The 14,503-nt window shown below is 38.6% G+C and overlaps 1 protein-coding gene across 1 annotated transcript in view; it reads left to right on the top strand.

The window, feature by feature from the left end:
• LOC138755767 (protein argonaute-2) overlaps positions 1–14,503 on the top strand; it is an 80,337-nt gene that overhangs the window by 40,175 nt on the left and 25,659 nt on the right. The window contains exons 10-12 of the mRNA XM_069922336.1: positions 76–235; positions 2,954–3,044; positions 11,264–11,458. Coding sequence (XP_069778437.1) covers positions 76–235; positions 2,954–3,044; positions 11,264–11,458 — 446 coding nt within the window. The remainder of the gene's footprint in view (positions 1–75; positions 236–2,953; positions 3,045–11,263; positions 11,459–14,503) is intronic.

A 14,503-nucleotide genomic window follows, 5' to 3' on the forward strand; every position in this document is an offset into this window, starting at 1 on the left:
GCTCACTGAACCAAATTTGTTGACATTTATAAAAGAGTGAATTCCTTGTTGATGATCAGAATTTTCCACCAACAGCGGAGGTTAAGCGTGTGGGCGATACATTACTTGGCATGGCAACTCAGTGTGTGCAGGTGAAAAATGTGCTGAAAACGTCTCCACAAACACTTTCTAACCTTTGCCTGAAGATCAATGTTAAGCTGGGAGGTGTCAATAACATCTTGGTGCCACAAGGAAGGTCGGTTGGAATTTTCCTGTTTTTGATTTGAGGACTATATCCAAAATTCAGTTTTTTGTGAGAAAGATGTAACTCTAGAAAACTGACACTACTTTATTTTGGTCTCAAGAGATAATGCAACCCAACAGTGATTAAGGAGATCCCATTGATAATTTGTGACTTACATTTTATTCATTCCTCACAATCTGATCACCGCAATTGCATTTTTATTGGAAAGTTGTCACCATTTTGGGTAATATGCTGAAAGCAGAATAAGCTTGGTCTATTTTTAGACTTTTTAAACTCAGTTTATAACATTGAAAAATGTAATTATGAATTTAATATTTAGCTTGCTAACAATTTTTATCATAACATTTCTGTTTTAAACTTGCTGGTCCCTGCCTTGTATTTTGATTTTGTGCTTAACAGCTGATGTTTGCCTGCATTGAGCAGGCATGATTTTATTTATGGTGTATTTGTAAAGGCATTTTTCAGAACTTGTTTTGTTTTTACAACTAATGATGCAAAATTTGGTAATAGGTCCCAACAATAGCCAAGTATAAAACTAGATATTTGAGTGATAAATATTTCTAGAACAACTAATCAGGGATCTTTTTCCTTCAACCAAGAGATAATACCTAATGGTTTAATATCTCATCTGAAAGAGGGTACCAATAGTATGTTTCTTTAGTATTCTACCAAAATGCCAGTCTGGTTCATGCTCTGCTACTAATTTGACTCTGTGAAGAAAGCTATAACTGAGTGAAGGCTGCTGACCAGATAACTTGGATTAGTAAAGTGCTCCCAGATGTGATCCTTGAATTTGCATTGTTTGGGGGGGGGGGGGCGGGGGGGGGGGGGGGGTAGGGGATATAACTGTAAAGAGAAATCTCAAGGTAAATGTTTTCAGTGGTACCTTTTAATTTGCATGCATTTAGTATCCACAAATGTTTGCCACAGTTGATAATTTAACAGTATCTGATCTTTGTATTAATGCAAGTATATTGGAAAAATATCTTTTACTGTATATCTACCCCACAATTTTTTTGGCTGTCCTTAAGAATATTCACAATTTTTTTTACAGTGGAAATGCAGCTATGCAACACTTTTTTTTTTTTAATTTTTTATTTTTCACACCATAAATCACAATAGCCATGATATACACTTTTTCTTTTCCACACATTTACAGTGACTTTTTCTCCCTCCCCCCTCCCTCCTATGCAACACATTCTTAATGTGCACGCTGCTGAAATTATCTTTAGAATGCTGAAGGTGAGAGACTCGGAAATGGAATTCTCTATAAAATTTTGGAGTAATTTCTGCTTTAGGTGAAATTGGAAATTCTGGTGCCCAATTGTTCAAGAGATGCAGCAGATTTGAAAAGTTGTTTCACCCCATTTTGGTGGAAACTTGCACAATGCCATGGCCAAAGTAGGCCATCACCCAAGTGTAACAAGGCAAGGTTTTAAACATAAATACTAAAAGCGAAAATTGCTTCAGGAAAGTCGCATGGTAACATTTGAATGCAAATTAGTAATCATCAAAATATAAATATTTTGTATCTGTACCAATCCATAATTGTGCATGATTTGTCTTTAAATGAAAATAGTTTTGAATATTTTTCTAGTTTGATTGGAGAACATCAGTGATTGCTTAATTCTTTTTGAAAAGAAATTTTTTTCAAGAAGGTCCAGATTAACGATAAAACCATGTTGAACAGCTAGTCGTGTCGCTGCCTCAAGTTCAATCCTGACATTGAGTTTCCTCTGTGTGGATTTACGCGTGCTGCCTGTGACCGCATAGGTTTACTCCAGGGACCCTGCTTTCCTCGCACATCCCAAGGTTTGATTTAGCATGTTAATTGGCTATTGTAAATTTCTACATTAAGAAATTTAGACATTCAACACGGTAACAGGACCTTTTGGCCCACGAGTTCCTTCCACCCAATTACACTCAATTGACCTACAGCCCCTGGTACTTTTTGAACGGTGGGAGGATACTAGAGTACCCAGAGTAAACTGGGTGGGGAGTGTGATATAGAGAATTTAGGTTAAAAAGACTTAAGTTAAAATGTGATGATTAATCATAAACAGGGAAGCCAGAACGGACAGAGAGTTTACTAGCAGTCAAGGACAGAAGGAGCTGCTGAATATGTTTTTTTAAACCTATCTTTTCATGGTCATAGTGAGAGACATGCAGGAGACAAAGGATTGATAAGAAGGGTGAGAAACAGAATTCAGTGAATGTAGAGTTCACAGCGTACGTAACGAACGTGATAATTAATAATGCAGTTATACTTAGAATGTTTTTGTAATACTAACCAATTAAAACAGTATTAATAAGAAGGGGAAGGGCAAATAATAAAGGTCTAAAAATCAATGCACTGCATGTATCGGGGCTTAACTGGTGAGAAACCAGTTGAGTCCAACTCTGCAGACTTGTAAATAAAGCTCGTCGCGTCATCAGTTTTAAAGAGACTCATGTGTGAGAAGTTTTATTTCTGACAGGGAGAACATACAAACTCCTCACAGACAGCGCCAGAATCAAGCCCAAATGAAAATTATAAATGTGTTGCACTAACCATTTTGCTAAATGTGCTGCCGTAATGCATAGAAAATAATGTGATAATGAACGATGGTCAGCATGAACTCAGTGAGTTGAAGGGCCTATTTCAATTGTGTATGTTCTATATAAATAGAGCTGCTTCCGTCAGTTAATGGTTTTTATTTGCTGTTCCAGACCGGCAGTGTTTCAGCAGCCAGTAATATTTTTGGGTGCAGATGTAACACATCCACCAGCCGGTGACGGGAAGAAGCCTTCTATTGCTGCGGTAGGCTCTTTTAAGTTTTAAACGAACAGTGGTGAGGATGTGAGAAATGTTGCTAATGCCCAGCAGACGAGACAAAAGGTGGAAAAAGAGTATTTACCCAAAATAAAATTTCACTTCAAGTGGAAAGGTCCTCAACTTAAAAGTCGACTGTTTCAAAGTTGATCTGTGCTTGACATCTGCGCTTTTAATTATTTAATTTATTGGTTTGAATATTAAATCAATTTTCTTGGGGGATGGGGGGGAAAACCTACAGAAATATTAGATGCTTAAATAGGATTTTGTACTTTTCGGTCAGATCTGCAATTAAGGGTTAATGTTTTAATCAATCTATCCTCTCCATCTTCAAAGGCATGTCAGATTGCCGCAAAGTCCTTATCAATAATTCAAACATTTTACATGTTTAAATTTGTCATTTGATGAAGAGCATTTTCTTCTGACGAAACAGGAAAAACATCTGATTATGTCCATTGTTTATGGTTAACTTGTAAACATTCTGTTTACCTCAGTGGGAAAGTAATAATCTTTTTGGATGCAAGCCATGTAATTACATTGAATAGGTCTGAAGTGAAAAGTTGCTGTTATAATTATAGAACATTTTGAGTCAAGGTAAGAGTTTCCATGTAGTTATTTGAAGTTGTTACTTTTCAAAAAATAAAATCAAGTGTGACAGATTATGTTTTTGTTTTGTATATAGATATGTTTTTGAGCGATAAATTGAGGCAGGTTTTTTAGTGTAGGTCACAAACAAACACTTTAAAACATATCTTGATTAAAATACTGGAGCTCTGCTAATGCTAGACATATTGGCCCCAGAGCCTTTGCAAAAGCTTTGGAGAGTGCCCAAGAGACTTCACTAATGGATTGTTGCTTACAAAAAGGCAACAGATGAAAGAACTTGTTGGAGCCACAGACTGTCTGGAGTGGAATTTACTGTTCTCAGAGGGTCATGTGGATTTGCAAGCAGAGAGAGAGAGTAAAACAGGCTTTTTCTCTGGGAGAGAGAGATCAGTTTGGCAGTTTTACAGTCAGCAGCTGGGACTGGAACAGGACAAGCTGGCAAGCTTGTGGAAAACCCCATTTGGAAGATGGGTTGTGAGTGCTTAGTTCAGCCTGGTCAAAGCCCTCGTGGTTCATGCAAGAGGAGAGAACTGGCTGTCTAATGTTTCACTTGAAATAAGAGAAACAAAAAGGAACTCTGTGGTGACCTGAAAGAAAGAGGAGAACCCTGATGGGGCAAATTTTGTTAGCAAGACACTGAAATGGCTGATTAAAAAGGAATCAGTTATGGGTGTCCAGTGAACAACAAATTTTTCTGAAAACCCACAAGAACCTTCCTGAGCAGTAACCATTCACCTTTCAAGCACCAAAGCCTGGTGAAATTCATAAATGTTAAATTCTGTGCACCGTCTAAGAATTGCCTGCAACCAGTGAACTTGGAGGAATGAAAAGTAAGATTGAATTGTGAACCAAAGAACTTTACTGAACTTAAACACACATTACATACACGTGCGCTTAGAATTATGAGGTTAAGTTAGGTTAGTTAAGTCAATAGTGATAAGTTGAAGTGTGATTCTGTTTTCATGTTTAAAGAGAATTAAAAGCAACTTTTTTTTTGTTGCCATTTGTCTTGGTGAATAACTATTAATGCTGGGTTTTGGGGTCCTCTGGGTTTGTAACACAAGGAACAGGGTTTAGTGCCATTTGAATCGTGGGAAAGTCGAGGGGAGGAGCAACAAATGGCACAGAGAGAGGTGAGTCAAGTTAGGGTTTAAAAAAAGTTAAAGGCAACTGAAGAGTTAAGCAGAGTGTTGATTTGTGGGAGTGAATAATTAAGATAATTTCCAGGGGCTAATAAAGGGAGGGGTAGCTAAAGGAGCGGCCCGGGGAGTGGGTAGTACAGGGTAGGAGTGGAGCTCTGAGGCTTTGGCTCAAGAGGATTCAGCGAGCAGAGGCCGAGAAAGTTTGTCTGCTACCAGAGGGGTAAGGCCAGTTGAGGTAGTTTAAATCCTTAAATTTAGATAATGGAGTCAGCAAGGCAGTCAAGTGCTCTGGTTGGGGGATGTGGGAAATTTGGGACAGTGTATTTGTCCCTGACAACTACACCAGGAGAAATTGCATCCAGCTGCAGCTCCTTACAAACTGAACTGGAGCTGGATGAACTGGAGCTGGATGAACTGTGGATCATAAGGGAGGCAGAGTCAGCTGCAGACAGGTTTTCCAGGGAGGCAGTCACCCCTAACATTCAAGAGGCAGGTAGCTACATGACTGTCAGGAGAGGGAAGGGGCAGATGCATACAGTGCAGAGTACCCCTGTGGCCGTTCCCATCAGCAATAGGTTTGGTGGGGATGATCTACCAGGCACAGAGGCATGCCCCCCAGCTCAGAAGGGAAGGGGGGAGAAATGGAGAGCAATGGCAATTGGGGACTCGTTGTTTAGACAAGTGGATAGGGAGGTTCTATGAACAAGATCAGGGCTCCAGTATGGAATGTAGCCTCTGAGTTCCAGGGTCAGGGATGTCTCTGATAGAGTTCATAGGATTCTAGAGGGGAGGGTGAGCAGCCAGATATAGTGGTCCACATGGGAACCAATTATATAGATAGGAGTATGGATGAGGTCCTGAAGAGATATTATAGGGAGTTAGGAAAGAAGTTTAAAAAGCATGACCTCAAGGATGGTAATCTCAGGATTGGTTCCTGTGCCACGTGGCAGAGAGGGTAGAAACAGGAAGTTGTGGCAGATGAATGCATGGCTGAAGAGTTGGGGCAGGGGTTCAGATTTCTGGATCATTGGGATCTCTTCTGGGAAAGATCAGACCTGTACAAAAAGATGGGTTGCACCTGAACTGGAGGGGACCAATATCCTGGCAGGCAGGTTTGCTTCAGCTGTTGGGGAGGGTTTAAACTAGTTTGGTGGGGGAGGGGGAATGAGTGCAGAGATTAAGGTAGAAGGGAACCAGGGTGTTATAGTCAAGAAAGAGGAAAATAGAAAAAAAGTGAAAAATAATGTGTAGCAAAGATGACAAAAAGGACAGACAGGTGAAAAGACAGGATAATTTGCAGTGCATTAGAAATGCAGCAAAATCAATTACAGATACTGGTCGAAGGGGACTGTACTGAAATGCATGGACCATTAGGAATAAAGTAGATGACCTTGATGTCCAGCTGCAGATTAAAAGATACGACATTCTGACCATCACCAGGGCATGCCTCAGTGATGGATGTGATTGGGAGCTGAATGTCCAAGGGTACACAGTGTATAGGAAAGATAGGCAAAAGTAAATCACAAAATTCTGTAGGAAAGATAGGTAGGTAGAGGGAGTGGCTTGGTCCTGATGGGAAGCAATGATATTAAATCACAAGAAAGAAGAGACATGGAGTCAAAAGTGGTAGAATCCTAATGGGTTAAGTTAAGAAATGACAATGGTAAAAGGACCCTGTTAGCAGTTAATTACGGGCCCCCAATCAGCAGTGAGTTACAGTTGGAAATGGAAAAAGCATGTCAGAAGGAAAACATCAAAATAATTATGGGGGATTTTAACATGAAAGGAAATTGGGAAAGTACTGGAACTCAGGGGAGAGCGAAAGAGAGTTTGTATAATGCCTAAGGATGGCTTTTTGGAGCAGCTTGTCGATAAACCCACCAGGGGATTGGTGGTTTTGGATTGGTTGAAGTGTAATGAACTTGAGGTGATTGGGGAATTAAAGGTAATGGAACCCATAGGAAGTAGTGATCATAATATGATTGTGTTCAGTTTCAAATTTGAAAAGGAAATTCTGATATCAGGCATGTCAAAATTTCAGTGGTACAAAGGAGATTAGTGGTATGAGAGAGGAACTGGCCCAAGTTGACTGGAAAAGTAAGCTCGATGGAGGGACGGCAGAAGAGAATTGGATGATATTTCTACAAGAAATAAAGTGCAGGACAGATATATTCCAAGATAAAAGAATATTATGAATGGAAAAATAACACAAATGTGGCTAACAAGAGAGGTTAAGGCTAAAATAAAAGCAAAAGGGAGGGGATAGAAGGAAGCAAAAATTAGTGGAAAAACCAGACTGGGAAACTTCTTTTTTAAAAAAAAAACTTATAGAAAGAGACAAAGAAAGTCGTGAGGATAGAAAAGATGAATTATGAAAGGAAATTGGCAAATAATATACAAAAGGATACTTTTTTTTAAATACATGAAGAGTAAAAGAGAGACAGGAGTAGATGTAGGACTGATTGAAAATGATGCTGGAGAAATTTTAATGGGTAACGGATGGCAGAGGAACTAAATAACATTTTGCATCATTCTTCGCTTAGGAAGACTATAGGAATATACCTGATAGTCAGAGGTCTCAGGGACTAGAACTAAAGATAAATAAGTCTCCTGGACCGAATGAGGTGCACCCACAGGTTCTGAAGGAGGTGGCTTTGGAGATTGTGGAGACATTGGAAATGATTTTCCAGAAATCAATAGACTCTGGCATGGTTCTAGAGGATCGGAAGGTCGTAAAGTAGTTCCGTTGTTTGAAAAGGAGGGAGGCAGAAAAAAAAGGAAATTTATAGACCTATTAGTCTGAGGTCAAAAGTTGGAAAGTTATTGGAGTCTATCCTCAAGGACGAGGTTAAGAAATACCTTGAGGTGCATGACATGATAGGTCCAAGTCAGCATGGTTTCATGAAGGCAAGATCTTGCCTGACCAATCTATTGGAATTTTCTGAGGTAATCTCAAGTAGAATGGTTAAGGGAGAGGCTATGGATGTTGTGTTTGATTTTTCAAAAGGCCTTTGATAAGGTGTCGCATAAGAGGCTGCTTAATAAGATGAGAGCCCATGGAATTACAGGAAAGATATGAGACTGGGTGGAACATTGGCTGATCAGCAGGAAGCAAAGGGTGGAAACAAAGCGACCCAGTTCTGGTTGGTTGCTGGTTACTAGTGGTGTTCTGCAGGGGTCAGTGTTGGGCTGCCTCTTTTTTACAAGGTATGTTGATGATTTAGATTATGGGTTGAATGGTTTTGTGGCCAAGTTTGCAGATGACAACAAGATAGATGGTGGAGTAGGAAGTGTTGAAGAAATCAAAAGGTTGCAGAGAGACTTGGACAGCTTAAGAGAGTGGGTAAAGAAATAGCTGATGAGATATAATGTTGAGAAATGTATGGTTGTACATTTTGGAAGAGGAAATAAACAGGCAGATTATTATTTGGAGGAGTAGAAAATTTAAAATTCGGAAGCGCAAAGGAACTTGGGGGTCCTCATGCAGGATAACCTAAAGGTTAACCACCAGGTTGGATTGACAGTAAAGAAAGCAAATGCTATGTTGGCATCATTTCAAGAGGAAGAGTAGATGAGAAAAGGGGTTGATGAGGCTCCATGGGGCACTGGTGAGACCTCATTTGGAGTATTGTGTGCAGTTTTGAGCTCCTTATCTTAGAAGGGATGTAATAATGTTGGAGAGAGTACAGAGAAGATTTACCAGGATGATTCCTGGAATGCAAGCGCTAACATATGAAAAATGTTTAGCAGCTCTTGGACTGTATTCATTGGAGTATAGAAGAATGAGAGGGGATCTCACAGAAACATTTATCATGCTGAAAGGATTGGACAGAGTAGATGTGAATAAGATGTTTTCCATGGTGGGTGAATCCAGGACAAGCGGGTGCAGTATTAAAATTAGAAAATACCCATTTAAAACAGATGAGGAGAAATTTCTTTAGGCAGAGGGTCATGGATTTGGTGAATAATTGCCACATACAACAGTGGAGGCTTGATCCTTTAGGGAGTTTAAGGAGGAGATTGGTAGGTTTCTAATTAGGGTATCAAGAGATATGGAGAAAAGGCTCGAATTTGGAACTAGGTGTGAGAATGGTTTAGCTCGGTGGGGTTGTGGAGAAGACTCAATGGGCCGAATGGCTTACTTGTGTTCCTTTATCTTGTGAAGGAAAATGTTCCATTGATTAACAGCAACGTTGATATCTGAATGTCATTTACAGAGGCTATCATAATCAAGAAACATTCCCATGCGCTGGATGTTTGATGGGATATTTTTTTTAAAAAAAACATTCGTTTGGAAGTCAACATCTCCAATATTAAACCATGTTCATGATGTTGTGTCTGACAAGAACCAATTACAAAATTCAGTTTGTTGTCATTTGATTGTTTGCTACATTATTTATGTACAGCTTTAAAAATGAGAATTAAATATACAACTACACCTATCAAAAAATGTCAAATGTAACTTGTACATTTCAATGTATTCTACTACAAGTATTGATGGAATCCTATTTGACAGTGACAAATTAATATATTTGATTTTTTAACTATCTTAAGAACACAATAAATAGGAACACGAGAAGGCAGTCTTGCCTAACAGCTTATTCCATTCATCATGATCATGGCTGATTTGGCTGTGGACTTTGCTGCGCTTATCTGAATTTTTCTCTCAATTCCCTAACTATCTTTAAATCTATTCCACTGTGCCTTAAATGTATTTAATGAGGCAGCCTCCACTGCTTCCTTGGGCAGAAAATTTCACAGATTCACTACAATCTGAGAGAAGTAATTCCTCCTCATCTACTTACTACCTAAATCTTGATCGAATAACCTCGAGTTCTAATGTTATCTACCAATAGAAACAACTTTCATGATTCTATCTTATCTGTTCCTTTCAAAATTCTGTATATTTCTAAAAGATGTCCTTTCATTTTTCTAAACTCCAACAAGTAATGAATGAATCAGGTGAACCACCTCTGCCTTCAAGGCCAGTATATCCTTTCTCAAGTAAGGAGACCAGAACTGCACACAGTAATCCAGGTGTGGCTTCACCAGTTCTTTGATTAGTTGCATCAGAGCTTCCTTGCTTTTAAATTCTATCCTTGAATGCCAGTATCCCATTTACCTTGATAACCCATTGTACCTGCAAATCAGTGTTTTGTCGAAAATTCCGACCTGTCATTGTTACGTAAAATGCAATGTAATGCATTTGTGAATTTTTTTAAATGGGGAAGAACAAGGTGAATGCATTTTCAGAAGCATTTTTTGTAAATGCAATGTTAGTGGGGGGAAAATGACAAAGCTCATTTCAGAAAAATGTGTTCCTTTCTATTTTAGGAAGTTTCAAGTCCACTGTCCATGCTCCAACTCCCAAAACACAGATCTAACTGTTAAAAATGCAAATTCTTTTTCTCTCTCACACACCCTCCCCCAATAGCCCGATTAGACTCCCAGCTTCACTGATGCAACTGGATAGGAATACAGCTCTTTGACACATATTTACTTGCAAATTACTATATGTTGACTTTTCCAGGAAATAAAGAATAAACTGAGGTCATTCATTGATAATTTAAGAAAAATAAACTATTGTGGAACCAATTGCTGAAGTATTTTATAATTGGAGTAGAATTTGCATATTACTATATCATATGTATTAAGCATTATGCCTGATTTTAGTTTTAAAGCAATAATCAGCCTTCAGAACATTTGCTAATAGTTGTGGATTTAACGTACTTTAAACTCCCATTAGTGAGTTTCATAAACATAATATTAAGGAAATTGTGATGGAAGGAATAAAGAAATGTATTCATGGATCTAAAATTCAGTTTCCGTGGATCTAAAATTCAGTTTCCGTGGATCTAAAATTCAGTTTCCGTGGATCCAAAATTCAGTTTCCGTGGATCCAAAATTCAGTTTCCGTGGATCCAAAATTCAGTTTCCGTGGATCCAAAATTCAGTTTCCGTGGATCCAAAATTCAGTTTCCGTGGATCCAAAATTCAGTTTCCGTGGATCCAAAATTCAGTTTCCGTGGATCCAAAATTCAGTTTCGTGGATCCAAAATTCAGTTTCCGTGGATCCAAAATTCAGTTTCCGTGGATCCAAAATTCAGTTTCCGTGGATCCAAAATTCAGTTTCCGTGGATCCAAAATTCAGTTTCCGTGGATCCAAAATTCAGTTTCCGTGGATCCAAAATTCAGTTTCCGTGGATCCAAAATTCAGTTTCCGTGGATCCAAAATTCAGTTTCCGTGGATCCAAAATTCAGTTTGTGAAAAATCATTAGTGTTGGGACTGAAATTGGCAATTAATGGAGGAGATTAATGGCACAGAATTGGCACATTTGCAATTATTATTTTCTTGTGTGTTCCTCTCTCTCTCTCTCTCTCTCTCTCTCTCTCTCTCTCTCTCTCTCTCTCTCTCTCTCTCTCTCTCTCTCTCTCTCTCTCTCTCTCTCTCATCATAGGTTGTGGGTAGCATGGATGCTCATCCGAGTCGCTATTGTGCCACAGTCCGTGTTCAGCAACATCGACAGGAGATTATCCAGGACCTGGCTATAATGGTCAGAGAACTCCTCATTCAGTTTTACAAATCGACACGTTTCAAGCCGACACGTATTATATTTTACAGAGATGGTGTTTCAGAAGGGCAGTTTCAGCAGGTAAATGTAGATTATTTTGAATCATGTTTATTCAATAACTGTGGTTGCTCAATGAAAGAAAATGTAATTTAGCTCGTGGTCCAATATCAATGGTCTGAATTAATCATGGAGAGTTACAGCAGGAAAATGGGGCTCTTCATTCAGACTGCCAAATTACTGCCAACCCATTTTGTGCTCCAACAGTACCCCTTCACAAACGTTACCACTCGTCTACATGAAATAAACGAGATTACTATTGTCAAGAAATTTGACAATCTGCACATTTTTGGGATGGGAGAGAACACTGGAGTACCTGGAAGAAACCCTCGCAGTTATGGAGAATAGGCAAACTCTGCACAGGTAGCATCAGAGATCGGGATCGAGCCCAGGTTTCTCGAGCTGAATGAGCAGCAGCTCTGCTGGTTGTGGCAGTGTGCCGTCCAAATTTGAGTGGTCATGCTAAGTTTAAAAAAAAATATTTCTTGTACTTAACCCTGGTAAAATCAATGCTAATGAGGCTGATTTCGATGTCTTGAGGTTCACATGTGACATTTCATGGAGAAATGATACATCCATGATTGCATAATATAATGATCAGTTAGATGTTCTTCAATTAAAATGTTTAGTGCTTTGGGGAGAACGAGAATGGACTTTATATTTTCATGTAAAAACACAATGCTGGATAACTCAGCAGGTCAAATAGTGCACTCTATACAGCGAAATTAAGATACATAACCAACATGTTGGGGTGGAGCCCTTCATCAAGGTATGAGCACCTGAACAAATAAAGTATTTTTGTGGATCATAATAATAAAGTCTGTTTTTGAAGTATGAAGCACACGATTTGAGTTGTTTGCAGAATTCGTATTATGTAGTCTTTATTGAAGTGTAAATTCTTTTATATTTCACCAACTTGAAAGGCATTAGCATTATTGTTTCCTATTTTAGCATTTTTTTCTAAATGTGTAATCACATTGCTTTTAATGTCACTTCATAGAGATGTTAATTGTCTATTTATTCAATGTCTTCAGTGTCTATAAACCACCATTTATCAAATGCATTTTCCCTGTTGCAGCACTCCCTAATAACTTATGGCTTTTTTTTAGGGTCAATATTTGTTTATCTTGTACGACAGAAATTTCATAGGTCCTGCATATATCAAGTTAATAGGTTTATAATTATCAATTTTTTTAGATAATTTATTGCATTGAAACCTCTTTAGTCCTCTATTATAGCTTTCCTAATGCAAAATTACAGACTGTTCAATCACTTCCTGATAGTGAGCATTTTTTATGATACCTTATTGAAAATTATTTAAGTAATTCAAACTTGATATCTTGAAAAATTCTATATCTGCTTCCAAGCTTGTCCTGTGTTTATTCAATGAAAGCTATGGGCAGATTTTCATTTTTAATATCTGAACTAATTCCTCCTTTATCTCATTGCACCTAACTTGTCTTGTCAAATTTCTGGTGCAACACAGTGTGCAGATGCTGTGATTGTAGTAAAAACACACAAATGCTGGAGGAATTTCAGTGTCCATTGGAAGTGTGATGGGTTATATCATATTTTATATTAGTTATAAATAAGTTTTTGAAGGAGATAGATTGTGGGAGTTTAGTGTAGGTCACTTAACACTTAACAAAACAGATCTCATTTAAAATGCAAGAGCTTTGCATTGAGGCACCGAGTGCCTTTGCAAAGACAATAAAATATCTTCTGGAAATGCTTTGCAAAGGAACATCAAAAGCAGGTACAAAAGTAACTGTCTACGCTCAGAGGCTGATAAGTTCTTTCAAACACTGGGTCTGGAGCCCTGCAAGAAAGTCATGTGGTTTTGGAAGGAGAGAGAGCGAGAGAGAGCGAGAGAGAGAGAGCAAGACACTAAAGTGATTGATGGAAGTAAATCAGTTTTTTTCTGTCCAACGAGCAACAAATGTCTCTGAAACCAACAAGAACCTTCCTGAGCAATAACCATTTATAACTAAGCACCAGAGTCTGGTGAAAATTCATAAATGTTAAATTCTGTGCACAGTGTAAGAATTACCTGATACCAGTGAACTTGGAGGAGTGAGAAGTGATATTGGACTGTGAATCAAAGAACTTTCCTGAACATATACGCATTACATACACATCTGCTTAGAATTAGAAGGGGATTAAGTTAATAGTAATAAGTTAAAGTTAATCCTGTTTTTATGTCTAAAGAAAATTAAAAGTAACTTTTGTTTAAGTAACCATTTGTCTTGGTGAATTTCTATTGCTGCTGGATTTTGGGGTTCTCTGGCCCGTAACAGAAGCAAAAATACATAACCAACATTTCAAGCCTGAGCTCTTCTTCAAGGTTTCTATTCACTTTCTCTACCCCTTGTGCTTATTTAAATTAAACATAGACAAGCAGCACAATAATGGGCTCTTTTGGCCCTCAAGTCTGTGCTGCACAGTTACACCCAAATGACCTACATCCCCAGTACATTTTGAATGGTTGGGAAACCCACGCAAATTCCTTAAAGACAGTGCAGGATTCGAATCACTGGAGTCTCCCTCTCTCTTTCTCTCTTCCCCACCCCCCACCCCACCAAAATGACATGATCTACTGAGATTGTTGTCTGAAGAGGGCAGGCAAAATCATCAAGGACTCCTTTCACCCTCTGCACTAAATCTTACAGCTGCTCCCTTCCGGGAAGCACCAGCAAGCTGAGGAACAGCTTCTTCCCATGGGTAGTGAAAATGCTGAACGATCAAAAGAACTACTCACACTAACTATCAGAGACACTCATTTGCACAAAACATTGTAGATAAAATGCTTGTCCTGTGTGTGTCATGTCTGGTTGTGCATCTGCATTTTGTACCAAAGACCAGAGAACACTGTTTCATTGGGTTATACTTGCACAGTCAGATGTCAATTGTTATGACATAGACTAGACCGGCAGCAATAGAAATTCATCAAAACAATGGTATCTTAAAAAAAAAATTTTAAATTAATGACATAAATACTTCTTACTTAACTCTAAACGACCCCACTCTGAGCAAAGGTACATGTGTTTGTGGGGGAGTGGTGGTGGTCTT

Source organism: Narcine bancroftii, chromosome 2 (assembly GCF_036971445.1).
Source record: "Narcine bancroftii isolate sNarBan1 chromosome 2, sNarBan1.hap1, whole genome shotgun sequence".
Classification (NCBI taxonomy): domain Eukaryota; kingdom Metazoa; phylum Chordata; class Chondrichthyes; order Torpediniformes; family Narcinidae; genus Narcine; species Narcine bancroftii.